The sequence below is a fragment of the Squalius cephalus genome (assembly GCF_949319135.1).
Source record: "Squalius cephalus genome assembly, chromosome: 9".
In the NCBI taxonomy this organism is placed as follows: domain Eukaryota; kingdom Metazoa; phylum Chordata; class Actinopteri; order Cypriniformes; family Leuciscidae; genus Squalius; species Squalius cephalus.
In genome coordinates this window covers 15,987,547-16,006,368 of record NC_137130.1, presented here as the reverse complement: position 1 = coordinate 16,006,368, position 18,822 = coordinate 15,987,547, and the positions used below count along the sequence as shown (strand labels likewise).

General features: G+C 34.9%; 2 protein-coding genes across 2 annotated transcripts; one reads left to right on the top strand and one right to left on the bottom strand.

Moving 5' to 3' along the window:
• Window positions 1–722: 722 nt before the first annotated feature.
• Window positions 723–7,967, top strand: fdx1 (ferredoxin 1). Its single transcript, XM_079882447.1, has 4 exons — window positions 723–1,012; window positions 3,618–3,742; window positions 6,556–6,685; window positions 7,523–7,967. Exons 1-4 carry the CDS (start codon window positions 858–860, stop codon window positions 7,650–7,652), a joined length of 540 nt encoding a protein of 179 aa, XP_079738573.1. The 5' UTR covers window positions 723–857; the 3' UTR covers window positions 7,653–7,967.
• Window positions 7,968–8,206: 239 nt separating this feature from the next.
• On the bottom strand, window positions 8,207–17,699 carry arhgap20 (Rho GTPase activating protein 20). The gene is made up of 15 exons (XM_079881534.1): window positions 17,172–17,699; window positions 15,258–15,334; window positions 14,494–14,661; window positions 13,698–13,847; window positions 13,525–13,566; window positions 13,308–13,392; window positions 13,144–13,221; window positions 12,973–13,039; window positions 12,699–12,857; window positions 12,122–12,303; window positions 11,628–11,792; window positions 11,327–11,457; window positions 10,955–11,135; window positions 10,710–10,821; window positions 8,207–9,986 (listed from the first exon to the last, which is right to left on the bottom strand). The coding sequence occupies exons 1-15, from the start codon at window positions 17,244–17,246 to the stop codon at window positions 8,857–8,859; spliced, it is 2,802 nt and encodes a 933-aa protein (XP_079737660.1). The 5' UTR covers window positions 17,247–17,699; the 3' UTR covers window positions 8,207–8,856.
• Window positions 17,700–18,822: the final 1,123 nt, after the last annotated feature.

The window sequence follows — 18,822 nt, the reverse complement described above, 5'->3', positions numbered from 1 at the left end:
GAAACATGCTGCATCATTCTTCAGGGGCCCTAATGGCACACACATCTCTGGTGTCTGAACAAAGCCATTACAATAATGTGAGCAACATTGAGCAATTACATTTTACAATCGCAGAACGTAAAATCTATCCTGTGAATTTGTAAGCATTGTATGGTGATGATGTTTGGAAAGTTCTATGTATCTTGTTATTTCTGGTGTCCAACAATGATATTTCTGGGGGAAATAAGGAAACCTTTATATAACTTAGCATATAACACATCTAAAATGATGTACAATCACCTGTAACTAGAGGACATGGCAAGTGCTAACTTTAGCTCAAATACTGCATGTTAACGTGTCCCATGATATTTTACTGTATATTTTTTATACGTTTTAATAGTTTAATTAAATAATTGTAATTAACTTTGTAGTCCAAAACAATGGTTCTATATTTCTGCAGGTTACTTTTGCAATGTTGCATTAATTGTTTATTAATTCATAATTATTTTACTGTTTAATTGCTGAAAATCCATCAAATAAAACACTTTATAAATGCGTATGATGTGGAAGATTACTTTATTTAGATAGCATTCCATATTTCAAATAAAAATGTGAAAATAACTAACACAGACTTTATTTTCCTAAAATTCAGAAACGCTATTCTTAAAAAAGAAAAAGAAAAACATAGGATAATTAGACATTCTCTGGGATAATCCAGCAGAAACACATGACGAATTATTTCCGGGTTGGCATACAAATTGACGTCACGGCTGAACAGCTATATTTCCGCCACATATAAAGAGTCGAAAGTTTCAGTCTATCACACATGCAACGGTGATAGTTAGTTATTCTGCGGTCTGTCAACAAAATATATTACAATGTCGGCATGTATTTTGAGAGTGTTTCTCCAGCGAGCGGCTGTTATGCGTAAAGCGGCACTACAAACATTCAGTCAAACGAGAATGTTTCCTCAATGCGTGACCGAGAGCAACACACAGAGTAGAGGAATAAACACATTCATCAGTTCACTAAGGTAAGAAACTGGCATTTGACACAGATATTGAGTCATAAAGACCAATCTTTGTTATTTTGTCAGCAATGACGTTTAGTGTAACCTAACGTTACATACATAGTGTCCCGAAAAGTGTGTGGCTTGCTTGCATAACGTGTGAACGTCCTTTACTTAATATTAAAACGAGTTGCACGTCTGTCAAGCAAAACATGTCACCAATCAGTTTCTTATGGTTCAGATCATAAAACAATTAATATAGTGTTGAAAATGCAAACGTGCACTGTTTTTTTAAATGTAATCGGACATGTCCATAGTTAATGTGATGAACTACAATGGTTACCAAATAGCAAACGTAGAAGATCAATTCATCTGGAAAGCATCTGCTGTTTACTAACATCTGATAGACGTCTTTAATATGTCAGTTTTACGTACATTCTAAATCATAAACATCTTAAATACATTTTCTAAACGTCTTTTTGACATCTGAAAGGCCTAGACGTATTGCAGATGAGCAAACAATGTCTTCCAGATGTAAACATGCACATCAAATAGACTTCTCCGTGATGTACGTGTGCTATCAGGACAGCTGTGTGAACGTGAGAAGGACTGATTACATACCTGTACTATCATTAAAATGACCTTGAGATCAGTTGGATAAAAGTCATTGAAAACATGGTTCAGATATGCTTTGAGTGGTCTAGAATAATCTGTTTGCATTGACACTTGGTTTGATATTTTATATCTTTATGATTTTTTATCTTATACAGCGACATTCATGTATTTTAAGTTCGGCTTAAGTGTTCAGATATTTTTGGGTTCACTGTATTTTCCAGTTTATGCAATAGGTTGAACATCAAGTTGTTTAGCTGTGTTTTTTTTTAGGTCAAGGCTATTGGGTCACTAGTATATTGAGCATGTGTGCCATGGTAGAAATAATAGTGTGTTCTTTATTTTACTGCATACTTACCTTTACTTTTTATGTTATCTATCCTTATCTCATTTTTATCTTTGGTTCTGGTGTCTTCAAGAATGTAGACTATTGTTGTGGCTTATGCATTGATAACTGAAGATTGCGAATGTTTTTAGTGGTCTCACCAATTGCCAGTTCCACAACTAATCATTCATTAGGTGTATTTTGGGGAAACAGGATATTGGATTCTGTTCAGTATATCTACATTCATATCTTTCTGATTTTACAACTCATTTTTATAAATGGTTCTCTGGAGTACGTGATTCTGGTTGGTCAGTTATGACATTCAGCTGTCAAATATTTCACAATATTGACCGTAGTTCAGGGCAATGCTATAAAACAGTCATTCATACCTAAACTACTGTGCAAAAGTTTCTACTGTGCAAAAACAAATGATTCCGCAGAATGTTTCCACAAAGCAGCTCAACTGTTTTCAACATTGATAATAATAATATGAAATGTTTCTTGAGCACTAAACTCCTTTTCAAAAGATCATGTGGCATTAAAGCCTGTAGAAATGATGCTGAAAATTCAGCTTTAACGTCACAGGAATTAATTCCATTTTAAAATCTATTAAAATTGAAAACAGTTATTTAAATTATAATAATATTGATCATAATTTTCATAATATAATTTTTTTTTCTGTGGTTTTGATAAATAAGATAAATAAAACAATTTTTAAAAAGAAAGAAAAAGAAAAAACGTACTGCCTCCAAACTTTTCAACAGTTTTTCATTATGTGGCCTAAACATTATGTGGCCTTGACTACTTGTCTATTGTGTGACTCTGGTTTCTCTCTCATTTCATAAAATCACAAGTTTTTCATCACAAATGAAAAGGACATTGTAACCTGCATGTCTGACATGTGATGTGTTAAGAAACATCAAGGTAAGTATTACAGAACATTTTAACTGCGAAAAATGTGTGTGAAAATATTATTTGACATTCTTAATGGAGAAATAAACTACGGAACGTGTGTGTGTGTGTGCTTGTTTATATGATTTATGAGGACACAAAGTGGTATAGTGGCTTCCATTGTATAAACGCTTCTGTATTACTTACTACAAAACAGAATTGTACTGTATATGGATAAAATAAACAGACATTTTTTTCAAAATATCTTCTTTTGCCTGCTGAAGACTAAATCAAACCCTATCCCCTCTTTTTGTTTAAGCCTCCATCCATAAATTGTCTTTTCTTAGGGGGATTAGGTGAATTCATGCTCAGGGTGGTGTTGTAGTTGTGTATTGAACCATAGATGACTATTCTTTATTCCATTCAGCTTAGAAACTATTGCTGAAATTTACTGAATATGAAGAACAGTGGTACGACAGAATGAAATGGAACTACAACAATGGTTTTTGTTTTTAATAGTTGTTCATTTAACAGAATAACTAAACCAATCCTAATGTAGGTTGTTCAAATCCAATTTTTATCCAAAAGTGTGCATTTTTCAGGGATCTACATTTCAAGGGAAATCCCTTGGCTTCTTTAACAATGGTCTGTTTAACTACAACAAAAGGTTTGGCCCAATTTTTCAGCGAAAGGTGCTTTAATTATACAATAAATCATTGTTGTAGGTTTTTCATATAGCACTTCTAATGGTGATGATGGTTTCATCTTTTCACTTTAAGGCATAAAAATGTCTCTGTGCAGGGCTGAAGAGAAGGTGACAATCCACTTCCTAAATCGTGATGGAAAAAGGATTTCGGTGAAAGCAGCAACTGGAGATTCACTACTTGATGTCGTTGTCAACCATGATCTAGATATTGATGGATTTGGTAAGTTATTAAAGAATATTGGACATAGTGTAAAAATATTTGTTCAGACAAATATGCATATCTCTTTCACACACTATAAAAAGTGAAAACATGCAGTTTTTACCTGCTCTGACCCTAAAATAACTTGGTGTAACCTATTTATAATTTAATAAGTAAATGTAAAGTTGGTTCAGTTATGTTAAAGGGCTATCAATTTCAAAAATGAAAATTCTGTCATTAATTTCTCACCCTCATGCCATTCCAAACCAGTAAGAATTGCGTTCGTCTTCGGAACACAAATGAAGATCTTTTTGATGAAATCTGAGAGCTTTCTGCATTCTCCACTGACAGCTACGCAACTACACCTTGACACTTCAAAAAGTTCATAAAGAGATCGTAAAACTAATCCATGTGAATTGAGCGGTCAAGTCCGAATTTTCAGAAAAAACTCGATCGCTTTATATGATGGACAGATTTAATTTAGGCTTTTATTCACATTTAAACATTGCTCAGCGAACTTAACACTAGAACTGCCATGGCGGTCATTTTGACCGTTTTGAATTTTATATCTGCAATAACTTTGTAGAAAAAATAAATACAATCCTGCTGGTACCTGACTTTTCCTAAAAGTGTCTGTATTTTCATTTAAAATGTTTTTAATATAAATTGCACATAAGGCAAAAAAACAAATGAACATATTTACCTATTTCGGCCATAGACGGTAATATTGACCGCACGGAATTTTGCGGTATTATTATAGGCTATACCAATATACACAACAATAAAATGTGGTTAAAAATACACTAAACATATTCAACAACAAATCATTTAAATGTAATGATATTCAGAACAGAACAAGAATGAAAAAATAACTATAAACAAGCCAAAATGAAATACTTTATAAGCGAAAGTGAAAGTAAGCGGCGTTAGGCTCACGTGCCTTTCTAATTAGAATCAAAATGTTTCAACATTTGCGATGTATTTGGATGGTAAACTATACTTTATTATAGGCTTTGTACTTCACTCACGTTCCAATATCGACGGAAAAAAATCATCCTCTTCACACACACAAAATGGTACGAATTGTACTAGGCTACAAACAGAGCAGTGGAATTTTTATATGTTAGGTTGACTATTTTATTATTATATTTTATTGTGGCTATAATGAACAGGCTGCAATGTCAAGATTGCAATGCTGGAATATTGTGTGTGTGTGTGTGTGTGTGTGTGTGTGTGTGTGTGTGTGTGTGTGTGTGTGTGTGTGTGTGTGTGTGTGTGTGTGTGTGTGTGTGTGTGTGTGTGTGTGTGTGTGTGTGTGTGTGTGTGTGTGTGTGTGTGTGTGTGTGTGTGTGTGTGTGTGTGTGTGTGTGTGTGTGTGTGTGTGTGTCGGCGGGCGCGATCGAACAGTGTAAACATGAAAACATATAGGCTACTCCGTCATTTTGTTCAGGACATCTACGGATATTATTTATTTATAAATGTATAATTAAACTTGTTTAAATGTACAGTTTGGTGTTGTTTTGTTTTTAAAAGACATATTAATACAATAAATGCATTAATCTCTCAATTGGGTATTTATCATTAAAGATATAGAGTTTGGAATCTAGCGGTCAAAATGACCGCTTGCGGCAGTTCTAGTAGTTATGGAATTCAGGCACTTCTAGTGTTAAACAGAAGCTCAACCGAACCTACTTGACTTGTGAGAACAAACCTCTTGAGGAAGCTCAAACGTGCTGCGTAACACACTAGAATGAACCTCATTGGTTCTTGCGGAAGCTCAAACGTGATGCGTAACACGAGAATGAACATCATTGGTTCTTATTGAACCTCAAACGTGCTGCGTAACACAAGAATGAACCTCATTGGTTCTTGAACCTCAAACGTGCTGCGTAACACAAGAATGAACCTCATTGGTTCTTGCGGAAGCTCAAACGTGATGCGTAACACGAGAATGAACATCATTGGTTCTTATTGAACCTCAAACGTGCTGCGTAACACAAGAATGAACCTCATTGGTTCTTGAAGCTCAAACGTGACGCGTAACACACGAAAATGAACCTCATTGGTTCTTGTTGCTCAAACGTGATGCGTAACACAAGAATGAACCTCATTGGTTCTTGCGGAAGCTCAAACGTGCTGCGTAACACACGAAAATGAACCTCATTGGTTCTTGCTGCTCAAACGTGATGCGTAACACACGAAAATGAACCTCATTGGTTCTCGCACTTCATGTGAACATGCTAGAGCTTCTGTTTACAACTGATGTGTGAGTTTATGAATGTTTATATGTGAATAAAAGCCTTAATTCAATCTTTTGATCATATAAAACAATTATGTTTTATGACGACCACATCAATTTGGACTAAACCACTCAATTCATATGGATTAGTTTTACGATCTCTTTATGATCTTTTTAAGCGTCAAAGTGGTAGTTGCGTAGCTGTCTGTGTAGAGTACAGAAAGCTCTCCGATTTCATCAATTACTATCTTCATTTGTGTTCCGAAGATGAACGGAAACGAAAGGTTCCGAAGATGAACGAAAATTCCTGATAATTTTTCTTTTTACAGTGCACATGTAATTACTGCAGAGTGACTGAAAAATAGTAACAGTAAACATATGTGAGTGCATAAAAACGTAAAAATGATTTGCTCAGTGTAAACAGGGCTGTTTTGGCTTTGTGCATGTCCAAATCCAAAGGTAAATGAGATCAACAGCTACTCCTTTAGCCTGGAAAAGTATTTTAATGCTTGTCACCTGATAACTAAGTAGACTGTGAGTGTTTCTAGCTTGTAGGCTAATATGTTTGTGTGTCTGTTTTGGGTTTTTGAACTAGGTGCATGTGAGGGAACTTTGGCCTGCTCTACATGCCACCTTATTTTTGAGGAAGCCGTTTATAAGAAGCTTGGACCTGTTTCTGATGAGGAAATGGACATGCTGGACTTGGCTTATGGGCTTACAGACACGTGAGTGAACCTCAGGCATTTCTGGTTTATGCTGTGAAACTTGAAATCGTTGAACAACAGGAGATATGTTTTAAAAATTATAGTTTTGTATTGAGAAATTTAATGAAGAAAGTGTCTGTTTTTGGTTTGTTTGAGTTTCAGGGCTGAGAAAGAATATTAAATGTAACATTGCTTGTTCTACATTACAGAGGATTAAACTATAATAATAAGCCTTTAAAATATAAACTAAGCGTTTAAGCGCATGCATTAAGCTTGCTGCAGCGACACCAGCAGAAGTAACGATTCTGAATTTGCCTGAAACAAAGGAGACTATGAACATTTTAATAATTTATCAATAAACTGTTTTCTGAGTCAGTGTCGGCTGCGAGGATGAAGTTGATGACGCAGACTCGTCATCTCCACAGTACAGTTATAGTTAAAAAAGTGCAACGCAAAATAAACCCTTCCTTCTAAATAATAGAGCCAGTAACGAATTGGTAAAGTCACTGCAGCTGCCTTTATAAGCTCTGGTAAAAACAGTCAGTGTTCTGAGACACGTGCTTAAAACTGCAGTTGTGCATTGGCTGGTCCAGCCTAAAAAAGGAGGGTTTATTTATTTATTTATTTATTTATTTATTTTTGTCATAATTTACGTGTTTAGAAACAAAATTTATGAGAGAGTTGTGGTAATGCACAAGAGAGAAATGCATGTTAGCAGCTAATGTTGGCTAGTATTTGCTTGTTTTAAATGATAAGCCATGCCGTCTGAATGATAGGCAAGCGTTTTGATTTCCTGCCCAACATAATAACAACATGGACCTTGTTGAAGAGATTCTGTTTTGCATGTATGTCTTTTAGATCTCGTCTGGGCTGCCAGGTGTGTTTGAGGAAGGAACTAGATGGGATGATTCTGCAGGTGCCAGACGTGATATCTGATGCTCGAGTTGACAGTGAAAAAGAGTCCTCCACAGCCCCACCCAAAGTATAATCTATTAAATAAAGCCCAGTATATCTCATAAACACTGCAATATGGAAATATCTTTAATAGCAGGTATTTTAATATGTACTATTTTAATAGAAACCTACAATTTAAATGATAACATTTATCGTTTAATGTTATTTACATTGCTGCCGTAAGTAGTTTTTATAATTTGGTGATTGTCATTTTTTAATTGTGCAGATTCTGCAATTCTTTGTGTGACAATGAGAGCTGGGAGCATCTTGTTGGAATACATTTTGAATGCAGATATAATTGTAACTGATTTGTTGCAATAAATTAGAAGTTTTAACTTTTTAAGTTGTCTTATTTGTTTTTGTCTTTTTGTCTTTGAAAGCTGCAACATCATCCTCAAGTACATGAGTTTTATTATATCTTTGAATTGACAAAACAGCAAAATAATTATATTATAATTATTAATAATTAATTATTAAGTTATATTTGTGTGTTAAAGAATGTTGACATGAGCACATTGAGAATGTGAATTATCACGCCAAAATATGTTGGAACACTCACGTTGAAAAATAAACAAGCTCACACTCAGATGGGATTACTAGTTTTAATAAGATTTACAGTCGTACTTATTCAAAAAAAAATTACAAAAATGAAAAGTACTTTAGCCCTATATGAAATAGCATTCTTTAAAGAACAATAAAATATTGTATTTACAATCTATTTTATTACAGTAAAAAAATATGGTTTTTACAACAAGGCATTACAATGCTCACAAATATCAACTTATATGAAATCATCTTGGACCTCAGAAATGTGGCATTCATCTTTGAGTAATTAATTGAGTTTTAGGATCAACAAGCAAAATGGCTTATACTTTATATCCCTAATTCTGAAAAGGGGATTCTGTGAATGTGTTGAGTGTTCTGTCTCTAAATCAGGTGAAAATGTAAAAAAAGAGATGTTATTTTAAGTAAATGTAACCTCATGCATATTGCTCTTATGCTCATGAATATTACTAAAATATGCTCATGAATATTTACAAAAAAGGCTAAAAAAAAACACTTTACTTAGGATTTAAATAACTGAAATTAGCAAAATAGCTCAACTATCCCTAAAAATGCTATAATTCTGTAATATGGAGCATGTTATTGTTGATTATAAAAAAAACTGCAGGTTATTATAATTAGTTGGTATCCCAGTGTTTATGTGCTGATTTGAAACATAACTGTTCCAATTGGCTTCACACAACCCACTGGCTGCTACTGCAACAGCTGAGCCTGCGGCCTCTCCCAATAGCCTGGTTGTCTGTCAGCCCCTCTCCGAGAGGGGAACTATCCATAAAGCAGTCCCCAACTATTTTCCCGGAGGAGGGGTGCAAATCAAGTGCTTTAAACCTCAACTGCTGCCCATTGATTTTGCTAGACTTCGAACCTGCATTCTGTCCCTTGACACTGTGCACCGTCAACTTGCTGCTCTGTCCATAAAACACACTCTGTGGTAGCTTGACCTCCTCTTCTGTCTTGGTTTGATCTGCAAACCTGAAGGTCTGAGGAGCAGGGGACACCTGGTGGTCTTCTAAAGGGCCGTGTGTTTGGCTCTCTGGCCCCTTGTAGAAAAGTCCTTTTCCTTTATGTAGCTGCCCTGTGGTTTTCACAGGCGTTCGAGTGGGAGTCTGTGAGAATAGTTTTCTATTCAGCTGTTGTAAGGCCTGCTGATAAGGAGGAGGATTTTTGGTCACTTTGGGCTGTAAACCCCCTTCAATTTCAGCAACATTCCTCTGATGATGTGCTTGACACGGTTTCTCATTCGGCGAGGTGATTGGGGGTTTGTAATCTGTGTTGTTTAGAGCAAGCCAATCAGACTGTCCCCTGGCTGGAGAGCTCTGAGGAGAAAAGGGATTGTCCATTGAACTCACAGATGAGACTGTTGGTGACGTTACTGGGGATGATACATTGGAGGTCGGTGAAGTTTGTTTTTCTCTCATGAAATTCAGTTGCTGGAGGTTGTGCCCCAAAAAAGTTGTGTTATCACTGACCTCATCAGGTCTCTCAAACTCTTGATATTTTCTACTTTCTGGGGTTTCTTTCTGCTCATGAGAAATCAAAGCAATGGTAGGCATGGAGTGCCTGTGTAATAAAAGGGATCGGGATTGACGCACAGCTGGTGTAATGTTCCTGATTTGTGCCAGTGGGTTGAAAGACGCCAGGTTGTTTTCTGGACATTCGCGGTCACAATCACTCAGTGACATGAGTGAGTCCATACTACGACTGTCTTTAAGAGGACGGGTCTTAGAAATATCCTCCGTGTCAGTATTTACCTCATTCTTGAGACTCTCATAACCTGAGTCTGACATCTGCTGCAGGGACCCAACTAGAGGCGGAAAGAGAAGAGATATGTAAAAAGTGACAATGTGCCATTCTTACTTTAAGAAGTTATTTTGAACTGATTTGACCCTTGTTCAGATCTTCAGGTCATTTTAGGTAAAGGTGTTGATAATGTTCACTAAAACGATTCTTAAATAAAATGTAAATATTAGATGAAAAACATCAAAGTTAAAAATAAATGTTATCTTGGCAGCTAACTGATGTTAGCACTAAAATCAAATAGTAAGTACTAAAATTACTAAATCTAAAAATAAATGAGAGCTAAATAGAAATATAAAAAAGTAAAACTAATTAAGATGTCAAAAGTACATAAAATTAAAACCTAAACTAAAATGAAAATATAAAAAAAGCTCATTCAAAATATTATGAATAAATAATACTAAAATAACCCTGGGTAAAGAATATGCTTTAAACACCACATTGTTTTTGGCACTGGAGCCAAGATTTGTAACATTGATGAAGAACATCTAAACAAATGCAACACATTTTTTAATAAATAATTGAATAAAGTTTGATATAGTTTTATTTTTTTAAACAAGTGTTAAATCCTTTTTCCAGGGTGATTTAGTCATATTAACTAATATTGTTGACTTAAAAAGCAGTTACTTTAGCTAAAACACTTTTTTAGGCTGACAAAATATTATAGTGTAGTTTTGAGTTTTGTATTGGTGTGTATGTGATTGTGAAGTATGATTGTATTTATAGTAACCTGATCCATAGTTGCTTCTATTATCTTCAGTCAAATCCTTTAAGAGGGTTATAATTTCATCCCCAAACAACGCACAGCAGTTGTCAATCAAGACACGCACAAGGTCACACACCTGTGTACAGATTCAATTTGCTATTACATTTACATTTTCCTATGTTCTTTGAAATGTAATAATGATGATTTAAGCGGATACTCCTGTACTCAGCAGATATTATAATAAATTGGTAATAATAAAGCATGCTCACCTTTTTGGCGTCTTTTTCCTGAGATTGTTGATTGCTGTTCCACAGACAGCTATGTGCTATACACACAGCCAGATTAAAAGAGTTCATCTGGTTGTGCTCAGCACTGAGCTGTATATGGTGCAGCATCGCTATAATGTTTCTCAGCAGCAGGACGTTCTCTTTAGGCAAGAGCTGAACAAGCCTGTGAAAGTGGGCAGAATCAAGACATCTAAAAAAAACCCATACATCTATTGGAAATTGGCTACTAAACCTTAATCTGCTTAAGGTGTGCAGTAATAATCATGGCCCTGATCCATCATTACCAAGGTTTTATCCTTATTAACTGAGTACACCAGCATTACAAAAACTAATCTAGTGTTACTAGAACACTACCTCTGAACTTCCTGAACCATGTTCCTCTCTGTCATGAGACCATCTCTTTCTTCATCTTGTTCCACTGCTTGAAGCCATTGTTCATAGAGATCCTCACACAACAGGCTGCCAGGTATATTGCGTAAGAAATCCTACCAATCAGATACACAGATATGAGAACACAGAGTTGCCATAAAATAAAATCAATGTTTTAATTGTATTTTTTTATTAAATAAATGCAGCCTTGGTGAGATAAAAAAAAATTGTACACACCCCAAATATTTGAACAGTGTACATACATTCACACCTTCCCCTTATTTACCTTAAACACTGCAGCGATAACCAGAACAGATTCTCCACTCAGTGGCTCTCCATAGTGACCAGAATCCAGTTTTTTCCTCAAATCTCGGCAGGCCTTCGCTCCGGCAGAGCGCCGGAATATACCATGAGTCAAGGCCCCCTCGCTGCACAAACACTTCAGCATGTCCTTTAAAAAGAGCAGGTGGTTTTATTACTGTTAATACTATTATTTTAATACTGTTATTATAAATTATTGTAATTATATGATATTTTAACATTGTTTTTAAAGATTTTTCATAAGCTAATAAGAACTTTTCAACATTATTTAATAATAATGGTATACAGCTTTTTAGTTATATACTGTAATATAACCATCTTAATGTTTAGTATTATACTGCTTCAGTCAATCATTCTCAATGTTAAGAAGTTTAAGAAATGGTAGAGGATTATTATAGCATATTACAATCAGATACACCCATCTCCTTTTTAACTGTTTTCAGTACACACAATACCTACCACAATGGGTGATGGCAGGGTATTGTCAATTATCACATCACTGAGCGGCCGACCAAAGAGATGACCAGAAGCCGGAGCAATGGTGTGGACGGGAGATTCTGACTGGACAGCCTGTTCAATAATGGAGCCTCGTTTAAATGCCCAGCTAATAAGAGACATCCTCCTCCTGCTGCTTTTCTGCTCTGCTAGGAGAAATGTATGCAAGAGAGGCCAGCAAGAAAAGAGGTAGTTATGTTTCAAGACATTATGTAGCCTATGTGTTAGTTATGGGGGTGAGGGATTGGTGAGTATCAAAACACATCTGATGGGAAACCAGCTGTTGATTTGAAGCCAAATCTATTCCATAAGGTCGGTATTTGTAGAATATATGGCTTAATGTTAATGGCCAGACTTTCTTTATTTTGACATAGATGTGTGGGCTGATGTAGACTGCCATTACTGCAGAGGGAAATCCTCACGGTAGTTTAAAATGCTGTTTTCAGTAAGTAAAATAGAGTTGGGTATTTAATTCATAAAAAAATAGCATACTATAGCATACTAAAAAAACAGAACAAGCAGTATGGTGGCCATATCTCACCTGTGTGGGTGTTTTTCATTTGACTACGACTAGGCCTCAGGAAGAACTGGCAGTGAGCATCAATAGGCACTAGCGCCATCTGGCTGTAGGATGATGTCACTGCATCTAGCTGCAGCAGGCGAATGTGGCTCATCTTTATGCTGTAAGGAAACTCGTGACCTGGAGGAACAAAAAGACCCTTACAAACAGGTAGGCTACTGTGCAGGAAAAGTATCACATTTAATCTAGTTAAAATGTTTGATTGCTTTGATAATATGAGAAAAAAAAATCTTACCAATTAAAGGGTATGGAGTTTCATCTTGTTTTGAACATACCCACAACTTATAATCTTTTATTCCACCCTGTGTACAAAGACAAAAGCAATCAATAAGTTAAATAATAAAACAATAATAATTAGACATTTATTTCTTATTATAATTGTAAATGTAGTGCAGTGTTAACTTACTGAAAGACCAAACTGTTGCAGTGCTGTGCTAATGACATCAGAGGTACAGTCTGTGTTGCTGATCAAAAGAGTCTTCGACTAGAGAGACAAAATCGAATTCTCGTTCATTTACACATTAAAGCTACAATACATAATTTTAAGAGCACAAGAATATCAGCACTTACATATGCACAGTTCCCAACATCCTTTGCAAATATCTTGAGTGGAATCGTCTTAGGATCGTCACACATTTTCTCTTCTTTTATGCAACTTTTATACAACAACAAAAAAGGGTGGAGAGAAATTTGGATAAAAGTGTTTTTTTTCTTCTTTTTTTAAATTATAATTAATTATTTTATAAAGTAAAGTAAAATAAGTAGGCTTAAAATAACAATAACTGACCTTTCAATGAGAGACAGCCACCTGTCTTTCTCTTCTGAAGTGCTACACACACATACAAAAACAATTTTAACCAGCAAAATCGTGTGTGTGTGTGTGTGTGTGTGTGTGTGTGTGTGTGTGTGTGTGTGTGTGTGTGTGTGTGTGTGTGTGTGTGTGTGTGTGTGTGTGTATACCTGAAAGTAGCCACACAGTTGTAAGTTGGCCAGCCCATGACGAAGCTCCTCTCTGAATCAGTAATGGCCTCACACACCTCATCCACACAGCTGGCTGTCCACATCTCACTCACACGCACACACGCCTTCTGCTTCACCTGCATTACTGACCTGAAAAAAAGCATGTCAAATTATTCCAAGACCAAATTATCAGAACTATACCATCCACATTCATTTTATAGCTCTCTGTACGCTCAAAAGTGTGGGGTCAGTACATTTTGTTGTTGTTGTTTAAGAAATGAATACTTTTATCCAGCAAAGATGCATTAAACTGATCAAAATAAACTAAAAAGTCACATTGAGTAAAGTCATCGTCCAATGTATTATTTCTATTTTCAAATAATGCTGTTATTTTGAACTTGTGAATTCTGGAAAAAAAATTATCACGGTTTCCACAAAAATATTACAAATATTAAGAAGTGTTTTCAGCATTATAAAAATAAGAAATGTTTCTTAATTGCCAAATCAGCATATTACAATGATTTCTGAGAGAAGGGTTAGGGTTAGGGTTAGGGTTAGGGTTAGGGTTCACACTGAAGACTGGAGTAATGATGCTGAGAATTCAGCTTTGCCATCACATGAATAAATTACATTTTAAAATGTACTTTTCAAATAGAAAACCTTTATTTCACAATATTATTGTGTTTACTGTAGTCCGATAATTGCATCCTTGTAAGTATATGACTTCTTAACTTACTGACCCCAAACTTGTGAAAAGATGTGCATTTCAACAAAAAATTATTTTCCTCCTTCATACTTTGCCTTGGTGATGATGAGGAGATCTGTGAAAAGGATGAGGCATCTGTCCTGGGTCTGAAGGCCTGTCTGCAGTAGAACATTGCTTTGGGAAATGAGCTTTCTCGTTGGGGTGAGCAGAGACTGGATCAGGGCGTAAGTGTCATGGCTAACCTGAGATACACAATCCCTGACACACACGAGAGAAAAAGAGACATTACTGACAACATCAGAAAATACACACAAAAAACTATTTCCCATGGCCAGACATCATCCCGTAAATGTTTGCAAAAGAAAACATGCTCGGTTTATCGATCCGTCTGTAATTAAACATGGCTTGATCGCTCTTTCACATGCTTGATTGATAAATTAGCTCTAGTGTTGCAGCTGAACATCAGACAAAAGTAGACTTCAGAAAGTACGCATACTCTTCTGACAGCCTGTCTGACGGTAGACAACTCTGTTTCTATGCGTCTCTCTTTCACACACTCACACACGTGCACATGCTGGTTGTGAGACCACACACAGTCTGGTTTTGGTAGCATCTCTTCATTTTGTTCTTTCAGTAAAATGCAAATATATTCAGAAGACTCTTGCATGCACACAAGCGCTGACTGTGACATTGTGCTAGAAGTGAGAAACAAACTGCTCACTGAGACTGAAACAGACTGTATTGGCCATGCAGTCTGATATTTATGTTTACTGGAATCATATGCGTTATATACGCATTTTTAGTTTTCAAAGATTGTGGAAAGAAGTTCAGGAGATGAACCGTTGGTATCATACCTGGAGACAGGTTTTGACTTTGTAAGGGCTTTGCTGAGAATAACAGAGGGAGCCGACTGTCTGCGCTGAGATAACTTCTAAAGAAAGAATAAGAGAGAGCAATGTAATACAAACAAAAGAAAAAGAGTGATAACCAGCATTACATAACACACGGGTAATCACACAGCCATGCTGAAATTCAGTTTTATGAGCCCAGTTGTAAAAAAAAAAAATGTGTTGATTATCAATTGTTGATTATATTTATATAATATTTTAATAAACAAGAAGCTAATATTGAGTATGAGTAACTAAAATGAAATATTGCCATTTGTTTATTTGCTTAGTTTTGTAGTGGAAGAAGATCGTGAAGCTTGATTATTTGTGTAGCACAATGCGTTGATGATATTGTATGTGTTGATGATATTGTATGTGTTGATGATATTGTATGTGTTGATGATATTGCATTTTTTTGTAAAACCTCAATTTCTTAATTAAGTAATTTACTTTTTATTGTTTTAATTATTATTATGTTTATAGTTATATATACTGTATACACAGTATTAGTTATGGTTATTGTTATTGATTTTTTTTTTGATCAGCTGTCGCCCAATGCACTGGTGGTTGAAGTACTGTATGTTGAAGCACTACAGGGCTATGGCTCTGATATTACTATAATGTAGTTAATGAAAATTAGACAATCTGGCTAAAACTTTCACATTGTAAAATTGTATCCATGTATTATTTATGTGTATTACCCCTGACTAAATAAACCAATAAACAAATATTTTAAATGATTTATATATATATATATATATATATATATATATATATATATATATATATATATATATATGGGTCATTGACGAATAAGGTTTTTAAAAGTGTAAAAAAATAGAATGGAGATATAACTATATTTGAAACCATTTTTTAGTTTACTTAGTTTTTTTAGTTTAAGATTTTGTGGTTTGTACAATCAATTAACACTGTTTTTTGTCATTTTTTACAAGATGGAAAAATTTTTTACAAGATGGTCATTCGGTTTAACCACTGATTTGAAAGTTAAAAACTGATTTGACATTGATGTTGAGATAGTGTGTACCACAGAAGAAATATTAAAACAAATTATCACTGATCTCATAAATGTAATCATTTATTGGACTACTCTAAACACTCCAACATATTCAAGTAAAACATTGCACAGGGAAAGGAGAAAAGGGGAAATGTAAAAAAAAGAGCCTTATCTGCTTTATATTTGTATTATTGTAGTTCCTTTAGTTATTAAAAACAATATTATTCCATTTAAATATTTACTATCGGTTTTACCGAATGACCTTTTGACACTTCAAAATCTTTAAAATACCTTTATATGTAGTAAAATATAATTAAAACCTTTTGGATTCAGTAAAAGAGATCAAGTTGTACTACCTTACATACTTTGGATGTTATATATTTGTTTTTTTATTATTATTAAGGCCTTTGGACAAAAAAAATGACCCGTCACGTCATTGACCCATATATATATATATTTTATTTTATTTTATTTATTTTTTTGGCTGTTTTATTAAGTTAATGGCACACTTAATTCTTCAAAATATGTTTTTAAGGAGGTGACAATATACACTTGTAATTAAAGGTAAAAAAAATGTGTTGCTGCATTACTTATTTATCAAAATCACAGATGTGTATGTGTTTTGTTAAACTTTACAATCATAGAAATCTGGAGATTCATCTGTGCATCAGACCTGGTGAATGGATCTGGCAAAACAATGTGATGGTAAAACAAATCAATGTCATTATGTATGCTACAATGTATGCTGCATTAACTATTAGTTTACCTTTATTTATAACTTCTCTCATTGCAGTATTGGTATAGGATTGTTGATGATTGTGTATACAGCCATCAAACACCAGCTTACAGTTTATTGCTTTACTTACGTTGGAGTGCTGGTATTCCCCACAACTTTTGGTTCGGCTTCTCTTCTGCCATCCTGGTTCATGCAGTGGTCCCATAGTCAAAATCCAAGTAGAAAGATTGTGGAGGTGATTTAGAGGACTGATCAGATCAATGCTTCCATATCATCACCTTCCCTATTGGGGTAATCCTCGCTTAATGCTCTCCTTTTAGTGAAGAAGAAATAGAAAATCCAGTGGTGTGTTCAGCTGTCCTGTTCTTCTGATTTATCAGAGCAATGTATTTGTCTTTCCTCTCTGAAAGATGGAAGATTATGTCTGTGTCTCTGAGCAGCAGGGGGAGGATTTAGGAGGCGGGATCTTGGAACATAATGAGATATAGGTCTGTCCATACAACATGCTGTAGTTTTGACAGAGGAGAGCATGTTTATACTTTGTTGACTTTCTGCAATTATAGCTGTTTGTTTTTAGGAAATTAGATATTCTGACAAATATTTTCAGAAGAATCTATTGAATATTTCTCTATAGTAATTCCTAAGCCAGTTTATCCCCATACCCCGCCCCCTCCTAATTTGGATGAGTAAATGGTCAGACAAACCTAAGCCTCTTTTCTCTTCTCACCAGATGTAGAGCCAGTTTGATTGACGGTTGCTCAAACTGTAATCGTCCTGTCCTCAGTGTACTCCATCAGACTGTCCATTATGTATTCTGATTTTTGTCTGATTTTGACCAGCTTATACTGCTGCATTTTGTAAGTGTGACTCTGGCAAAGAAAATAAAACAATAAAACAATGTCATAAAAGATAAATGAGGCCTTCATATACTGCTGACCTGTTTTACTGATTCTAAAGTAAAACACAATCCTCTGACCTATGAAGTCAAAAATGCAGTAACTATGCCAACATCAAAACTGAGAAAAAAATTATATTGATATACATTTTTTTTATTCATAATCTGAGAATATTTAAGATACACACATCTGTCACAAAATTGTATTTACTGCTTTGACTGTATAGAAACAGCTATATTAGAGTGTTTTCATCGGTCAGATCAATGAACAATATGAGTTAGCGACCTAGGATCATTGTTTTGAAAAATTCCCTTCCTGTTGGTGAAAATCATTAACATTTATCATCAAAAAATTCTTCTGAAATCAGTAGATATATAAACATGTCAGATATTTCAATCATTCCTAGAATGTATTAAAGCAAATATGTAATCAGACAGAAAGAACAAAGAACAGAGGGACTTGTCAGGAATTGTGTACAAAGATAAAGAAGAGATGGAGAAAGAATGTGTAGAGAATTTCACGTGTCTAAAAGGGTAGGTCCAGGATATAGTGTTCCCACTTGTACGTGACAGTTTACTGGGACAATTGCATTTTAACGCTATAACATTTATATCAGTTTATGTTGAAATGTATATGTATAGAGAATGCAACACAATGTTATCATCAAAATCCCTCAATTCACAGACAGATACACACAGAGAACATACACTAATAACTATATCAATCAATCAATTAATCAAACTTTTATTACAGACTCAGGGTCCAATTTTTAAAACACACCCAACATAACACAACAACAGTCAAAAAAAACATGAATGCGTTGCAAAAATACAAGAGTAGTGTTTCCACAATTTAGACTGATATCGTGTAGGGCTAAACCTTAGG

What these genes read in the sequence shown, in the direction of transcription:
- arhgap20 (XM_079881534.1), bottom strand. Translation starts at nt 17,246, where the DNA reads ATGGGACCACTGCATGAACCAGGATGGCAGAAGAGAAGCCGAACCAAA. An exon ending in TGGCTGTCTCTCATTGAAAG is followed by an intron (nt 13,393 to 13,524) that starts GTCAGTTATTGT and finishes GTTGTATAAAAG; the next exon opens with TTGCATAAAAGAAGAGAAAA. An exon ending in TTATCGCTGCAGTGTTTAAG is followed by an intron (nt 11,458 to 11,627) that starts GTAAATAAGGGG and finishes TCTGATTGGTAG; the next exon opens with GATTTCTTACGCAATATACC.
- fdx1 (XM_079882447.1), top strand. Translation starts at nt 858, where the DNA reads ATGTCGGCATGTATTTTGAGAGTGTTTCTCCAGCGAGCGGCTGTTATG. An exon ending in TCTAGATATTGATGGATTTG is followed by an intron (nt 3,743 to 6,555) that starts GTAAGTTATTAA and finishes TTTTTGAACTAG; the next exon opens with GTGCATGTGAGGGAACTTTG. An exon ending in GCTTATGGGCTTACAGACAC is followed by an intron (nt 6,686 to 7,522) that starts GTGAGTGAACCT and finishes TATGTCTTTTAG; the next exon opens with ATCTCGTCTGGGCTGCCAGG.